General features: G+C 39.8%; 1 protein-coding gene across 8 annotated transcripts in view; it reads right to left on the bottom strand.

The window, feature by feature from the left end:
* ARHGAP28 (Rho GTPase activating protein 28) overlaps positions 1 to 15,706 on the bottom strand; it is a 75,924-nt gene that overhangs the window by 7,517 nt on the left and 52,701 nt on the right. For 6 of the 8 annotated variants that reach the window (XM_072852706.1, XM_072852709.1, XM_072852712.1 and 3 more), the window contains 8 exons: positions 14,163 to 14,320; positions 10,364 to 10,529; positions 10,158 to 10,249; positions 8,741 to 8,818; positions 5,398 to 5,560; positions 3,780 to 3,862; positions 1,750 to 1,947; positions 899 to 1,042 (listed from right to left, as the gene is read on the bottom strand). In XM_072852706.1, the coding sequence (XP_072708807.1) occupies positions 899 to 1,042; positions 1,750 to 1,947; positions 3,780 to 3,862; positions 5,398 to 5,560; positions 8,741 to 8,818; positions 10,158 to 10,249; positions 10,364 to 10,529; positions 14,163 to 14,320 (1,082 nt within the window). The remainder of the gene's footprint in view (positions 1 to 898; positions 1,043 to 1,749; positions 1,948 to 3,779; positions 3,863 to 5,397; positions 5,561 to 8,740; positions 8,819 to 10,157; positions 10,250 to 10,363; positions 10,530 to 14,162; positions 14,321 to 15,706) is intronic. The other 2 variants (XM_072852715.1, XM_072852707.1) reach the window with 2 other exon arrangements.

The raw sequence follows: 15,706 nt of genomic DNA, 5'->3' as shown, positions 1-15,706 counted from the left end.
CCTCCATGGAAGACTCTAAAGACTTTCTCTGCAGGTTATTAAAGGTAGTTGCTACATGGAAATACTACATATAAGCTGCTATAGGAACTGTATATGTTGTGCATGTGTACCCAACATGCTTTGTTGCCCAAATTGTATGTTACACCTAATACATAAGCTAATTTTAGGTGTCTATTGAAGTAGTATACCTCAGGTAAGTTCCTAAACTCCATATCCAAGCAGTGGAGAAAAGTTGGTGGCTTTAAGACCTCCAAAGGAAGATTTTTGTATCAAACCTTCCTAAGTCTGAACTGCACCTGGAGCTCTGGAAATCCTCAAAAATATCCACCTCTCTCCTCTGACTATATGGGGAATAACAACACAAACTACTTCATTAGGCGCTTAAAATTTAGACCCAGTTTTGGTGTCTATGTTTGGCAAACTGGATTTTTCTCTCTGCTTAGGAAGTTAGTGCAAAACTGTAAAGCTAAAGCTTGCAAGGAGAATATCGAATGGCCTGGACCAGGGCATGGGTATGTGCAATTAATCCTACTACAGACCATCCTACTACTCAACTACAGGTCCATGCATTTGTTGAATATCTACAGATCATTGCTGTCAAGGACAGTCCACATATGATCATTTTCTTTTAAAACAGGTACAAAGCCAGCATGTGTTTGTAACAGCTTATAACTTGGGCTGCTAGAAATCGTTCTGCCTTCCTCACCTTTTCTCAATCAATCCCCAAAGCTTTGTCTCATCCGGATGTTGGACTGGGAAGCACATCTTTCAAGATAGCTCCCAAATCAGCCTATTTTGTATGGTAAAATTTCCTCTTCACCCCCAGAAGCTTTTACGAGATAAGAAAAGAGGGAGGCTGGTTAAAGCTGCACTTGAAAATGATATATTTTTATCACACCTCTGGTCTTTCAGGTCTCTCCCGTTCCATGGTCTTTCTCCTCAGAAGTTTTCTCACTCCTTTGTCAAACATCAGCTGCCTCTTGCTGTTGTTTATTGCTGCCTCATTCATTTTTCTCACTTGGGAAATCAGGAAGGATGGGACCTAAAGGGAGGAAACCAGAGCTGAGAATACACAGTAATTTTTTTCCCCATAAAATTGGTATTGGTGCTTTAGAAAGGCACCAAGTTTTAGGCAGCAGAAGCTCCATTTATTCCCAGCAGATACATGCAATTAGTAGCTCCCTCTCACAACCCACAGTTACTCCTTTGGTGAAACTGTAGATCATCTTTCATACCATATGAAACTTTTTAGTGATGTTTGCAGTTGTAGGAACTTTATTAGGAGATAGTCTTTGCAATCCCCATCATACCCTCCCTCTGTTATGAGGAAATGAGCTGAGACTGTCGTCATCTTCATGCCAACCTTTGGAAGTCCAGCAAGCAGTACACACTTGGGGCCCATATTGTTATGGGCTAGACTTTAAACAGTCATTTGATCTCATTCAAGTTTAGATATCTCACCTACGCATCTAGATTAAATCATTCTCCTATGCATTCTTCTGTATAACCAATGGTGTGGGATAGGTACCTCCAGAGGGCAATTCGTGCTAAAATGGATGTATCAGATAGGTGAGGTGTCCATCCAGAGGTATCTGTCACCCTATCTCATTCTAGCTATAGAAGACTCCAGCCAGTTTCCAAAGAATAGCTGTTTAAAAGGTCAGTTTACTCTGATTTCTACAGAGCTGCTGCATATAGCAAAAGAATTCTTTGTACTGGAGCCATAAAGAGGGAACCAGCATTACTCACTGTCCACAGGATGTCCTGGTACCGAATTAAAAGCCGCACAATGTGCGCTGTGGTGGCGGCTGCTTGCATTTCTTGTTGGTTTGCACGTTTCCCTTTGTAGATGAAGAGATTTGGTGCAACAATCATAGAAACGTTCCACAAATTCATTTTATTTTTCCCTTCGTTAGCAACCACCTTCTTCAGGAACTGAAGAAAGGCCTGGAAAAACAGCACTTGTTATGCTGAGTCTCACAAAATAGTTTACTTCTTAAATACAGCATTTTCAAATGCACAACATGTCTGGCTCGAAAGCTGCTGTATTTGCACTTGGAGGTGAAATTTAGGTGTTCTTACATTCTAATTTGGATTACTCTGATATTTGCTGGCACAACCACCTGTGTCAATCACAGAGGAATAGTTAATGTTATCAAAATCCACATTAATAAATCATCTATCACTTGGAGCATAATCCCAAATCTATAAGTCAAGTACAATGTCTGCACTAAGGCTCTGAATCCTGCCGTAGAGGGAAGAGAGAAAGGTGTTGCAGTGGTATAGTTAATTTCTTCATAGATTTCAAGGTGTCCATTTCGATGTATCTGGCCAAGGCTTTTTATATCGCAGTCACCAGGGTGATCAGCCTCTCCTCGAAAGTGCACCAGTCCCATATATGATATAATCGGAGGAATTTCTGCCAGCAACCCCCAGACTTTTATTCTGGGATAATGAAAGCAAGAAGTGTTCAGTGGTTGTTCATTGATGTCACTTCTGCACATGCATGGCAGAGTCAAAGGAAACTCATTTCCCTTTTGGGCAGTTTATTCAGAATTTTGCTTGAGTGACTGAATAGGATGGATTGCAGCTGTGGTTAGAGTTGGGGTCTGCCAATGAGTTCTTTTGCAACACCATACCATTAAAACCACTGTCTTTGTACCCTGCTATTGCAATTAAAACATTTTTACAAACCCAGGAATTACAAAACAGAAACTGTGTTGGAGAAATTTCTAAAATCTCATTATAGATAGCAAGTAGAGATGCATTCAGTTTTGTCACTTCTATTTTTGTATAAATAGTAATAATTAAGACTACTTATCTAGCATATGTTTTACATATACTGCTGTGTATCGATATGGACTCTGGTAGAAGAAATAACCCCCATTCTTCACAGAGCACTAGTAGCCCTCCAAATGCTTTAAAGATGGTTGTTATTCTTGTCCCTTGTTATTGTATAAATAAATACAGGTAAAGAAGGCATCTGGACTCGTAAAGCTATTTGTAAACTGACCAGTGGGAGACTTTCAGAGATGGGGGACCTGCAGGGTCCTGGTGAGCAGGGGACCTGAGGAAATGTCTGGGGGCTCCCAGGCAGCTTGTTCACCCAGGTTTCCTTTATGTGGAAACAACTCCAAAAATGCAACCAGTGTCTCTTAGGGTCGGGACATAGCTGTAGCCAGATCTGGGAGCTCCCAAGCACTCAAAATGCTTGTAGCCACCGTGTCTGTATCAGGAAGTAGTAGATGGGTGTGGGTGTGGGTTTGTAAGGCAAAACGGCTGAGGCTGAGGCCCTGACATCCGTGCTACAGATGTATATTTCAGGGGTTTTTACTTCAGACTACCTCCTCCAGGCTGGTCCAGTGCCCCAGAAGACCTTCAGCCCTGGCAGTGCACTAGGCAAGCTTCTGGGGGGCAGCTTCTAGTTTAACTTCATCCTGGAGAATTCCAGTTCTAGGGAAACCCCAGAAACTGGACCTTCTTTTTCCAAACTATGCGAGGAGCAAGCCTCTTTGAAATGGTTGCTCCAGAATAAATGATGCCTGGGAGACATTTACTGACACCAGCAGTTGGATACCTCCAGCAACTATTTTGTAATTTCTTGTAAGAGAAGTGACAGCCAGGGAACTGGAACATCTTTTCAAGGAAATTATAAAAAACACAGATTAATACATTCACGGTGTAGCGTCTGATCAACTGACTGTTAGGAAAAAAACGTGTGTCTCATTTAAAAGTCAAAGGCACCACAGATGGCAGGTAATAGCAAAGAAAGAACTTACCTTGGCTGTGTCTCTGTTGGCTTCAGGCAGCAGCATGATCAACAGATGCAAAGCTTGTAGCTGTAACTTGATCTTGGAGATTTCTAAGAATATGAATAATTAATTTTTTTGAAATCCCAATTACAATTGGTTTGTTCTAAAATCCTTGTTGGTCAGCAGAGTTCTAGAAATACAGCAACCACTGCCTGGTTGAGACTAGTATGTTTAGATATTTATTAACCATAATCTTTTCCCCAAATATAAAACCAGTTGTCATGAGTGGGTTTTTCCTCATCATCTTGAGTCTTTGTTACAGGGGGAGATGAAGCTCTATAAAATTCTGTCTAAATAGCAAGGAACCAATATTTTTCAGTACTATCCCATTTCTCTTTGATATCATGGTCAGAATGTGTTGTATATGGATCAAGTATTTTCCCCCTTTCAAACTGAAATGGATATTTGTTTTCAGAAAATTTTCAGACTGTTGTTATTGAGTAATTTGCCGAACACTTGTGCCATTAGAGTGGAGACTGATTGCTTATAACTTAAACTTATTTGTCCTGAGTCTAGCACTCTAGATAAATGTAGAGCCCCTTGTCAGTTACAAAATACCATCGTGTTTTCAGCAATTGGTATATATTGATACTGTGCAATGCTCACTAGAAGGGCTGGGGTGGAGAAGATGGGAAGAATAACTGTCATTTGCTTCCACTCAGGGTGGATGAGAGACGTTTGGAGAAAAAAAAACAGTGTCGTGGAGAGTGTATCTGTTGGAGGGAATAAAGTCACTTTATTCTGCACAGACACCTGGTGTCCAGTCCTCTCCTCCAAACTGCTAAGCAATCATAACTGCATGAAACTGGGACTCACAGGGAGCACACTCAGGTATGGGAAGGTTACAGGAAGGGGTCACCTCTTTGTGCCCTTTAAACTACCTCATGGAGACACTGAAAACTTGGCTGCAACCTTATATAAAGGTTCTAAGTTTTCTCTACCTATTTGCCTAATAAATGTACCATGCTGATAGTTTCACTCTGTCCTAGCTCAAGTGAATTTACAATGAAGTCAATAGGTATTGCAAGGTATTACTGCATTCTTCCCGGAAGAGAAATTACCAAAATTGTACTGAGAATGAGAGGGCGTATGGACACTGAAAACAAAACCCGACTGCCTGAAGCTTTCTGTGATCACATATATCTTTGTACGAATATTCTGACCTCAGCATAAACCTGGAGAAAAAGACAATAGATCCAATAGAATATCAGCTAACGGGCAGTGACCTGAATTTACCTTGCAGAAATTTTCATTTGTGAAATCTATAATTTGTGTGAATCAGAGTCTATATATGAAAGTCATTGCTCAGCCAGCATTTGCTCACAGATTTCAAATCTCACCTTAAACAGTTGTGTCACTCACACAATGAGTCTATGCTATTAGCTAAATGCATAGACTTTTTTCCACTTGAAAGCTTGCAGAAAAAGTAAATGTTTAGGAAATGCACTGGGCCTTTTTTCTCTCTACTTCAGAGAGCGAAAAAATTACATGTATTTTTCTCTCTACTTCAGAGAGAGGGAAAAAATGTAACATCTACTATTACATTTTATCTAGATCAATCCATACTAACTCCTTTTCCACCTACTTTCCACTAGCGTGATGAAAGCAGGCAGATATTCTACTGTGAAGAGCGGGCTTGGGAGTTCTCTTATAAACATTTTCAGCAGTCCTGCTGCATCATTATTTCGTACTTGGTCCCAGTCAAAAGTGTCTTCATAAAATTTTGCCTCAAGTTCTTGATGGAGATTCTGAAAGATAAAAGGAGCATCTGACCTTTAATCATTGCTTCTGACCCAGCAGTTTGAGATCACTTCAGAAATCCCATTACAAACAACAGGCAGGTTTACACTGTAGTTGAATTAAAGTAGCCCTGAACCAGTAGCTGTGCGGAGTTCAGAGCAGGTTAACAGATCAGATTCCTGGGGATATTTTGCAACCCAGGCTAAATTTGGTTTGCCATAGCTAGATTTCTGCCAGTGACCCATTTGAACCATTTTAAAGCAAGACAATCTTGTGCAATGTCTTAGAACTAGAAACAGAAAATTAAGTTCAACAGAATTTTTAGCACAGCTGTTCTTTTTGTTTAAAACACTCTCCAGAGGTTTTGACCCTTAAATCACAAAGGAGTGGCATTTCTTCCTCGCTGCCAGGGAACTTGCTAGACAATCTGTTGGCATCCGAGTCCATGGGCCTTGAGCAAATAGCTTTGACTTCAGGTCTTCCTGTCTTTAGGATGTTTTCTTTTAGGATAGCTATAACTAGATTTGATCACTTCGTAGAAAAATAAAGGTATCAAACCATTACTGTCAGAAAACCTCCACTGAATACATGCCAAAAAAACCCCTCAAAAACCACAAGAGAGATCTAAGACAGAATTGATTATACCCTTGTGGGTGCCCATTTCATCCTCTTGTTCTCCAATGTCAGCATCTTGCTCTATAACACAGGTGTATTTAGTTCTAGAGGGTAACGAATCGATGTTTCACACACATGTGTGAATGGAAAATATCCAGTAAGGTTCCTAGTAGGAACAGAATTTGGCTTCAAACCCAGACCACTGTTTGGAAAATGCAAGCTCCCCAAAAATTTGCTGAGTTAATGAGACTGAAGGAGGCTATTGTAAGGTAAGGATATCCATAAATACTGCAGCTTTCACCATTATTACTGGCCAAAGACTGCCTTATCCATAGGAAGTTTGTTGCTGCTTTTTGTGAGACCATTTATGACGAAATATATCTGTAGCTAATATTCAGGTTTCAGATCACGTTTTTGTCAAATGTACTTTAATATTACACAAAAAAGTTTAGTCCATTCAGACAGAAAAGCTTTTAAAAATGAGTTCTGTTTACTGTGTCTCACATGAATGGAAGGAAATTACATATCAAATATGGTCACACATAATGAAGTGGAATGGCTGGCACAAAAGGAAATAGAAAGTCATTCAGGATTTGGTATATAATGTTACAATCTCATTTTTATTAGCACATTTTACTGGTTGTAATCTAGGCTATCTCCGCTTCCTTTGTATTCACATCCTTTGCACGTAATCCATACAAACACCTGGATTAAATTCTGTCCTAGTAACTGACTGGGAAATGTGGAACAGAAATCGTCACCTCATCAAAATCGCAAGGGGAGAGAAAAACTACTCCACATTTTTCTGCTGAGAACTGGGAAAAAGCCATAGAAAGAGAAAGCAAGATTTTTGGAACATAAACATTTTATATAGATATCCACACAAGAAAGCATATATGTATATTTTATACACTCACAGCCCCCCCATATATATATATATATATGCACCTAAATACTTTTAAAAAACATTTTTGCAATTTTTTTTTAAACATGACTGATCCTACAGTAGACTCTCCTGCATTTTTGGTTCACTGGAGCTTTTGTTACAAACCAGATTACAGACAGAGGAAAACTTGTATTTATTTCTTCTATTCTTTGTTTTATATAAAAGTAACCTTTAATCACTTCCATATGCCTTTTCTTTCTCCAAACAAGACTGAAATAAAATTGGAATGCCCTCAAATCCTAATGTCATAATAATGCATGAAGGCTTTGAGGGATGAAATCTGGATCTGCTTTGACAAAATCTCTCTCTTGCTGGTTGGCTTGTTGGACAGACTTAAATGAAGCCAAAACTCAAATAATTTAAAACTTTCATATGGGCAGTTTGACTTACCACCCAGTATAGGAGAGTTACATATAAAGTCATATCTCATAGCAGCTCCCTGGATATAGGTTGTGAATAAGAAGTGAACAAGACACAGTACAGTATATGCAAAGAATATGAAAGTAATTTAATTAGCTAGAATGCAGCCCTGCTGTGTAATCTCCCTGGAGAGGCTGGAAAAAACTGAGATTGTGTGAAATAATACTTTAAGTATTTGTCTGAAAAAATGAGGAAGCTGAAAAGTACAGGCCAAATTAGGAGCTCCCTTCTGCAAGGTGTGGCACTTTGCAAGGTGCTGAGAGCTTTTATCAATCCACAGAGTCAAAGGGAGCTGGGATGCTACTGCCTATCTCCAATGCGTTTCATGTAATGCCACTTTTTCTTGTACAGTCATTTTTGATGATCCCCAGCCCATCAACGTTTAGCAATCCCCAGCATTTGTGTGGCTGCCACGATGTTGAGACTTCCTGCCTCAGAAAGCACGAGTAGCTTTCCTGAGGATGAGAAAGTGGGAGTGGGATGCACTTAAGAAGTTGCTTAAACCAGGCCTAAAGGAACCTAGAAAAATCCGGGAAAGAGGTAGATACTACTAAGCCCAGAAAAAATCTTGTTTTCCTAATTTGCCTCTGCCAAAGGCTTTCAGCTCCTGGAATCGAGTTAGTCTGGAGAAACAATTGCAAGCATTACTGCACCACAACAGGTTATTGGGTACCAACTATCTTCTGTTCATAGCCCGCAAATAGCCTGTGAAAATGCAGTGCTTGAGGCTGCCAACCAGTGAAGGCAGGCCAGATTTCTCTCACTTGGAACATGAAATTGTAAGATCACAGAAGATAAATGAGAAATAAAATGACACAAAGGTTAAAATGACATAGAATAAGATCTTTATCTGAAATTCGCTCAGTTTAGCAACTCTGGATTTCTGAAATAAATTAAAACGGAGATTAAGATCACAGCAACTTTGGATGGCAGAGATAAACTGAAAGGATCCCTCAATGCGTAGTGGTGAAAAACTCTATTCAGTGTCAAGCCTGTGCTTTATATAGAACATTAACAAATGCAAAGCAATAGACCACATGTTCTGTGATTTATTGGTTCCCAGGAACCAATCCGATCTTTCACTGGTAGGAATAGAAATGCTGAACTACACACATCAGTATTTATGTGCAGTGTGAATTTGTGTGTGCTGTATTATTTTACATAGAGTCTGTGGTCCAGGAGACAGAAAACTGGCACGAGTGTGTACCTTGACTCTGGAGGCAGATCCAGGCACTCGTAGAATTCCTTCGGTTTCTAAACCTGTTTCCTCAAGCTTGAGCAGCAACTGAAAAAAACCCAACAAAACCCAAGAAAATACTCAGAAGCACTTAAAAATACTATTCTCTTTTTTTCAATCTAGGTATCCTTGAAACTAATTTGAAAAAGATACATTTCTATGTAATTTGCTAATGAAAACAAGCCAGCTCATGTAAATAAACCTTCCTAATTTCTTCTCCATATTCCTGACCCTGAAATACGCAGTATGCAGAGTACGGAAAACTGATAATGCAACAGGCCCCTCTGTCCTTGATTTGAGATTTGGCACTGCTATAGAAAAATTAACACATACACGTACTAATAAAAGGGCAGATACACTGGGTAAAACACAATGGTGTTTTGAGGGAAAATTAACCTCTGAGAAATGTTTAAGTCTTTCCCCGAGGAGCACAATGGAAAGGTCTATAGATAACATACGTTTCTGGGAACTGAGAACTCTGATTAGAAAATGATCCCAGGTTATTTTATTTTGAAATTTCTGAATAAAGGAATAGGTTTTCCACCCTAATTCTTTATAAAAAAATAAATATGTTTTCATTTAACATAATTTAGAACAAGGAAAAAAAATAAAATCATTTCCTAGCATTTATTCGTACAAGTCTGGATTTTCACCGCCAGCTCTGCTTCCTGCCCTAGCTGTTGGATCCTTCTAATTTCCCATGGTATCTTGACAGGGGAGCTGGAGAGCTGATTGCGAAGTCATGTAAATATGCAAGTCATGTCAGTTTTTCCCCTGACACTCCACACTAGTTCCCCTTTTGTCAGTATTTGCAGGGAAATTTGTTGTAGTTTCGAGTCCATGTAAACTGTGTAATTGCATGTGTGCTTATGTCTGTGTACCTGTCTCCAACACATCTGCTGAATGTCATTGTACTGTCAAATGACTTATATAAATGACTTTGTCTTGTCATACAAACCTCAATGAGAAGATACCACTTCCATTCTGGAAATAATAGCTAAGTAACACCTACGGTTTGAATTCATGTGAAATTAAAACTCCTGAGACAACTCATCTCTGACACTTCTGCACGCACACACAATTTTGCATGGCGCTCTAATTTAATGAGAAAGGGAAACAGAAAGCCAGACATTTGTTTCCCGAAGTTTCCTGTATAGTACCACATAATTACAAAAATGGAAAGAGGTCTTCACCACAGATAAAACACAAAAAAGGAGCAAATTTTATCTCCTTGTCACAAGGTTTTCACAACATACAGACAGACAACCTGTAGACACCTTCAAGTCTGTAAAGCCTATGTCTTCTTTTATCCGATGTCTGCTTTAAGTGTCAATGCAAATGATGGCAATGTGAATCTTAGTAGCCAAGTAGGATGAGTTGTACTCACTTTTTGGAAGATGAGGGGAACTTTTATTCCAGGAACCTTCTTTTGATCATTCTCCAGCAGTATGGTGAGAGGGACTCCAAACAGACCATTCTCTTAAAAATAATAACAACAGATGTGAAAAAGAGGAAACACAACCTCATATACATCTGCTTTGCAATGCTGGGCGGCGCCCAGGTGGCCACCATGGGGATGCCACAGCACGGTACCTCGTCCCCGCACCCTCTCTGCGCGGTTCCTCTTCAGCTCCACCCCCAGTGCGTCGTAGAAGGCCGTTAGCTCAATCAGGGAGAGGTAGCGGATCTTCTTCATGTCTTCAGGAGAGAGGTCTCCAACCTCTGTCAGTCCAAACCGGCTTTTCCGAACAATGAATTTCTACAGTAGAGATGGGTCGCATCTTTATTTGCAGAAAAATTACAGGATGTGAATTTTTGTTTTGAAAGAGATGCCCGTATGTGATAGGAAATCGTATTAGGGTAGATGGATAGAGAGCTGAACTACAACCCTATATATTGGCCTGGTATGTTGACATAACTTGCATCCGTCTGAAACATAAAATGGAGCTTCTTGCTCATCATGTTCCCTTGCAGTTTCACTGGTAAGCAGTGCTGGAGAAGAGGTGTTAACCTCAGTGTCTGTACTCCAGCTGTGACAAATGAGCTGTGTGCTACTTAAACTCTTGCCCGGTTTCAGCAGGATATAACGTTTTGCTCTGCTTCTGCCTCCCCCAGAGCGTCTTTGAATGCTGTTGAAGCAGCTGACACATTTCATCATGGATATGGTTGTATATCAATTGTGTGTGTGCGTGTGTGTGTAATGAATCCATGCCTGCTTTGCATATTACTATTAATTTATGAGGTCTTATAGGAGAGTTCAAACTAAAGACCTGAGGAAAAGCCCAGAAGCAAAATTACTTAGTCCTGATGCCAACCTGCCAATTTACTGGTACTTTTTATTACTCAAGAAGCATTTAGGCTCAGAAACAGGACTCCCAGCAGCTAAGAAAGAATTTATTCAAGTAGGCTTGAACTAAATGATACTTAGTAATTTGAGGGCATGTGAAGATGTCTACATATTTTAGAAACTGCAGTGTCATGGACCAGAGCCAGGAATGTTGCGTCATGACAGAAGCATTTGTACAAATGTCAAAAAGAACAAATACCCATCAGTTTTTGACATAATTGTTTTACATAATAACAAAGTTATAGTAAAAAACATGCTTTTCAAAGAACTGGTATTGAATGTTTTTTTAATTTAATTGTAATTTAAACCAGTAATTGTTAGTCAGAGGTATAAATAAATAGCATTACAAATCATCTCCTCCCTTTAGGGAACTGAGTGGAAACCCAGCCTTTAATAATGTTTTGCTTCTGGAGATTGCAGCCTGGTCCTCCCTTTTTAAAAAAAATTTGGACTCGGTAGGTTTAACCCATCTTTAGATGAAGCCAGTCAAACAGATTAAGAAAAAAACCAAACCAAAACAGAATTAAACTTACACCAGATTTCAAAAGTAAGAGAGGACAAAGGACATCTAGATCATGTAGGTTAGGACTTCCTAAATCACATTACACATCGTCTTTCAATAGGGGTTAATCATAACTGGGGGAGAAAGAGTGCAGGGGATAGAATAACTAATTTACATGCTGTCTGGGGTATTTTAGGCCAAAATCTTCCCTCCCCAGAATGCAGCAATTCCACTGTTACCCTTATGCCGAGACTTAATAATGTAAGAAAAGCTACATGGAGGATAGTCTTCTGAAGACACATAAAATACTAAAGAATATCTAGGCATTTTGGCTCCAGTGATGCAAAAAGTCCAAAAGCAGTCAAAGCACAATAAATCATCTTGAAAATAAGAAAAAATCACACAGTATACATATATTTTCTGAGGGGAAAGAGAAAAAGTATGTTTGCCCACAAAAAATGACAAATGCTCCAAAACCAATTACAAAAGGTAGCTACAATGATTTTCCATGGTGGCTGGTTGACTCCTGGGGTCACTATGATGTGATGCAGTGTAAACACAAGGTTTAGGGCTGGGCCTCTTTCCTCTGTCCTGTGTTGCAATTTTCCAGTGATTTTTCTTACAAACAGTGGAGTCCCAATATGCAGCACTGAAGGAGGTTGTGCTATCCTCAAATTAGATTACTAACGTTTTGGCTAAGGATCGTGTCTGATATTGTGTGACACGTTGTTTCTATGTGGAGCTATACAGTGTACTAAGATGGGTCTGAAATGCTAACTAACTCTTTGTTCTGTAATATCTTCAACTAAGTCACATTGGTCGTGGTCCCACATTGGGGAAATTGCATGTAACCCTGTGCAGACAGTGATGTTGAGTTTGCTCTTCTGGGAGTTGCAGGGGACACACTATTTTATGATACATAATCTCTCTCTGTGCAGCTAGGTATATGCCATCCATCAAGCTGGTTATACTAATGTGTCAGACCTGCCCTAGAGAAAGTATGATGTTGTGTAGACTTCAGTCTGGCCCTGTTGGCCCACCTCGAGGAAGGAGGGACAGTCCTTCGGAGGGTGGGTGACTGGTCGCTGTGTGTAACAGAGCAAGAGGTGATTTTTTTGCTAGGGCCCATTACAGTCTGAGCCATAATGGGAAAACACAAACTCCATGAGTGGCAGCACATGAAGTAAGAGAAATGCCAATGTCAACAGCTACGATTGTTGACTTTATTCAGAAAGCCTCTGTCTGTGATGACCTGGCATATTTCTCGTGTACTCTTCTGAGCACACAAAATGATGTCCTGCATGCAGTTCATTTCCAGCACAATACTGGCCTTTTCTAATACTAACCAATTATGCATCCACAGGTCCATGATACTCAATGTAGCATCTTCTCTTCCTTGTTTGTCACCAATCTCCCTGATCTATCAACTGGAAATTGTCCGAGCTGTTGCAGAGAACAATTTGTGTGTGTGTGTGTTGTAGTGAAGGCTGGGGTCCTAGGTTTGCTATTACAAAGAGCAAGGATGAACCTTTGGTTTACCAAAATCATGATGAATGCAGAGATATCCTTACTCTCCCCAGGGCACCAAGTTATCCCCACCCCAAAAACCCCAGACACACTAAAGCACAGGGATTTCACACCAGTTGTCATCTACTTGGTGCCTTATCCCTCCTTTCAACAGGGAAGCTTACTCCTGCATCTCAGGTTCTTCTTCCTTGATGGTGCCTGAGATGGACAAATGGATAATTCTCAGAGAATTCAATGTCTGTGTGGACAGCAACAATTTCAGATTAGTTCAGGACCTCAGGACATCATATCATTCAGGAAATGCTTCCTAATAATTTACAGCTATTTCATACATTTCACTAAAAAGGCTGTATCTGAAGCACAAACCTAATGCTCCAGTTTTCAGTAATGGAAGCTGTGAGGGCTGATGGAAACAGAAAACTGGCTTCCTTGACTTCAAGAAATAATTCCAGATAATGACACAACTGCGTAGTGTGTGTCTGGTTGGATGATATGATAAACTTTCCTTTAACCATTCAGGTAGTATCTCCTATAGCGTAATTGCTCTGCATACTGATTGGAGACAATCAGTACTGCTGCAGGACTAAGGCGTGCTTTCTCCTTTTCATCTGTGAAGCAATTTTAAATCCATGTGTTAACAAAGGCAGATAATCTGTGGGGGAATAAAGTAGGAAAGCAGACCAGTAATGAAAATGATTTCTAGTTTTAGTGCCAGTAACTGGTCTTTATTTCTATGTGAAAAATGTGTGGATGATGCAATATTTGTGGACTGAGTTACACATATTCAGCTGTGATGGGTACAAGTAAAAACCGGGCTTGGATATCCAGTTTAGCTTTGGTGCCTCTCTGGGAAGCAGTCACAAGTGGTGGGCAGGCACAGCGGGCAGTCTCTGTAAAGCATACATAGCAAAGGACAGCTAATGTATTTTAACAGACTCCACTGTGCTGGGGCTATAAAGCAGGACATTACTGGGTTAAAGAAAACAATTGAGGAAACATGTCGAGAGCAAACTTACAGGCAAAGCAGAGTCTTCCTTTTTGAACCTCTGGTTTTTCGGCCATTCTTGGGTTTTTGGAAGGACCATAACGGATTCTGAGAAAGAGACCTCATAGGAGAGCTCTTCTGTTATGGATGGGCTGCCTTTATCTAGTCCGCAGTCTAGACAGCTATTAGCTGAAAATAAGAGAAATTATATATGAATGCTGAATGTATGCTTGCATTTAGTACAGAGACATTAAAAATTGAACCAAGATGACAAAAATCTTGAGAAAGTAATAAAGGAAGTGCTTCAAAGGGGAATTTCAGTGTAACACACGGCATGTTCCTGTTTTGTCTGGAGGAAATAACCCCTTAGAAATAAAATCCCTATTTTCATTTTAGATTATTTAACTTGTTGCTTTTCATGAGAAAGATAGTCAAGCTGGAACTTCCTGTTTATCAGGAATTATCAACTTTTTGTACTCCATCCTTGTCTACCCAGGCCAGCAAACTGTGTTGGCACTTGTCTAATGAACAATTAAAAATAAAAGTTCCTGACAGAAAAATGCCGTTGACACAGTTTCTCAGGTCACTGTTGACTTACTTGCAATCATAAGGCATTGTGCATATATTTTATATGCTCACGTACATATATTTCTCACAGTTGCTAGTTCAGGTGTGTAGCACCGAAATAGGACTCAATGTACAATCTTCCAGTTTGAAAAACACTATATTTACTGGAATTTCTGGTAGGTATTGTGAAATGACTTATTGTTCTACTCTAAAATTTAGTCACCTGCTGAAATTAGTGGATGCCAAAGGAAAATTTTTGAAATCAGTACAATCAAGTACTGAAATACCCTATTGTCATGGAGTCCAAAGTGTGATAACATGCATGAGTTCCAGTGTTGCCAACTTTCATGACTGATCTCTCACACCTCAGGACCATTTTACATTTTTGATTAAGGTCCAGCTCCTAGACACACGCAATTGGAATAAAATAATAATTTTCATTGGAAGTGAAGTAAAATTTCAGCCCCCAGGACTGCAGAGAAGAGTTTACTAACATGACCCAAGTGCATTCAAAAGCCATGGAAATCAGAAAGTGAATTAAAAAGCATTACATGTTTTATAAACATGTGTATGCCCCATGATTTTTGAATCATTGAATTTACAGATACAGGGACCTAAACATTTTTTGCAATACCCTTTGTTTTGCCAGCCTTTGTTTTTCAAGTCTGGGGTGAAAAAGCTAAGTGTGAAAAAGCTAAGTGGCTTCTGAGCTGTGACCTTAGATGTTACCTAATGGCCAAGCTGTTTTAAGATGTTTTCCATCTCTCTTTCCATCCTTGGACCTGGGACCACAGACCATCCACAGTGTCCCTGGCAATTTGGTTCCCCATCTGTTCTAGTACAACTGCTTGCAGAGCAGAGGTATCAACCAAGCAGCGAAATGAACAGTTTTTGCAACCAAGGAAAATGTCTGCGGCACTATATCCAGAGGTAAACCTGTAAGAGACTAGTTTTGAAGCTTGGGTATTGATATCCCTTTAGTTAAGCCCTGAAAAATGGTGATGGGAA

Source organism: Ciconia boyciana, chromosome 2 (genome assembly GCF_034638445.1).
Source record: "Ciconia boyciana chromosome 2, ASM3463844v1, whole genome shotgun sequence".
Classification (NCBI taxonomy): Eukaryota; Metazoa; Chordata; class Aves; order Ciconiiformes; family Ciconiidae; genus Ciconia; species Ciconia boyciana.
The sequence above is the reverse complement of the archived record's forward strand: the minus strand, read 5'-3'. Positions and strand labels throughout refer to the sequence as shown.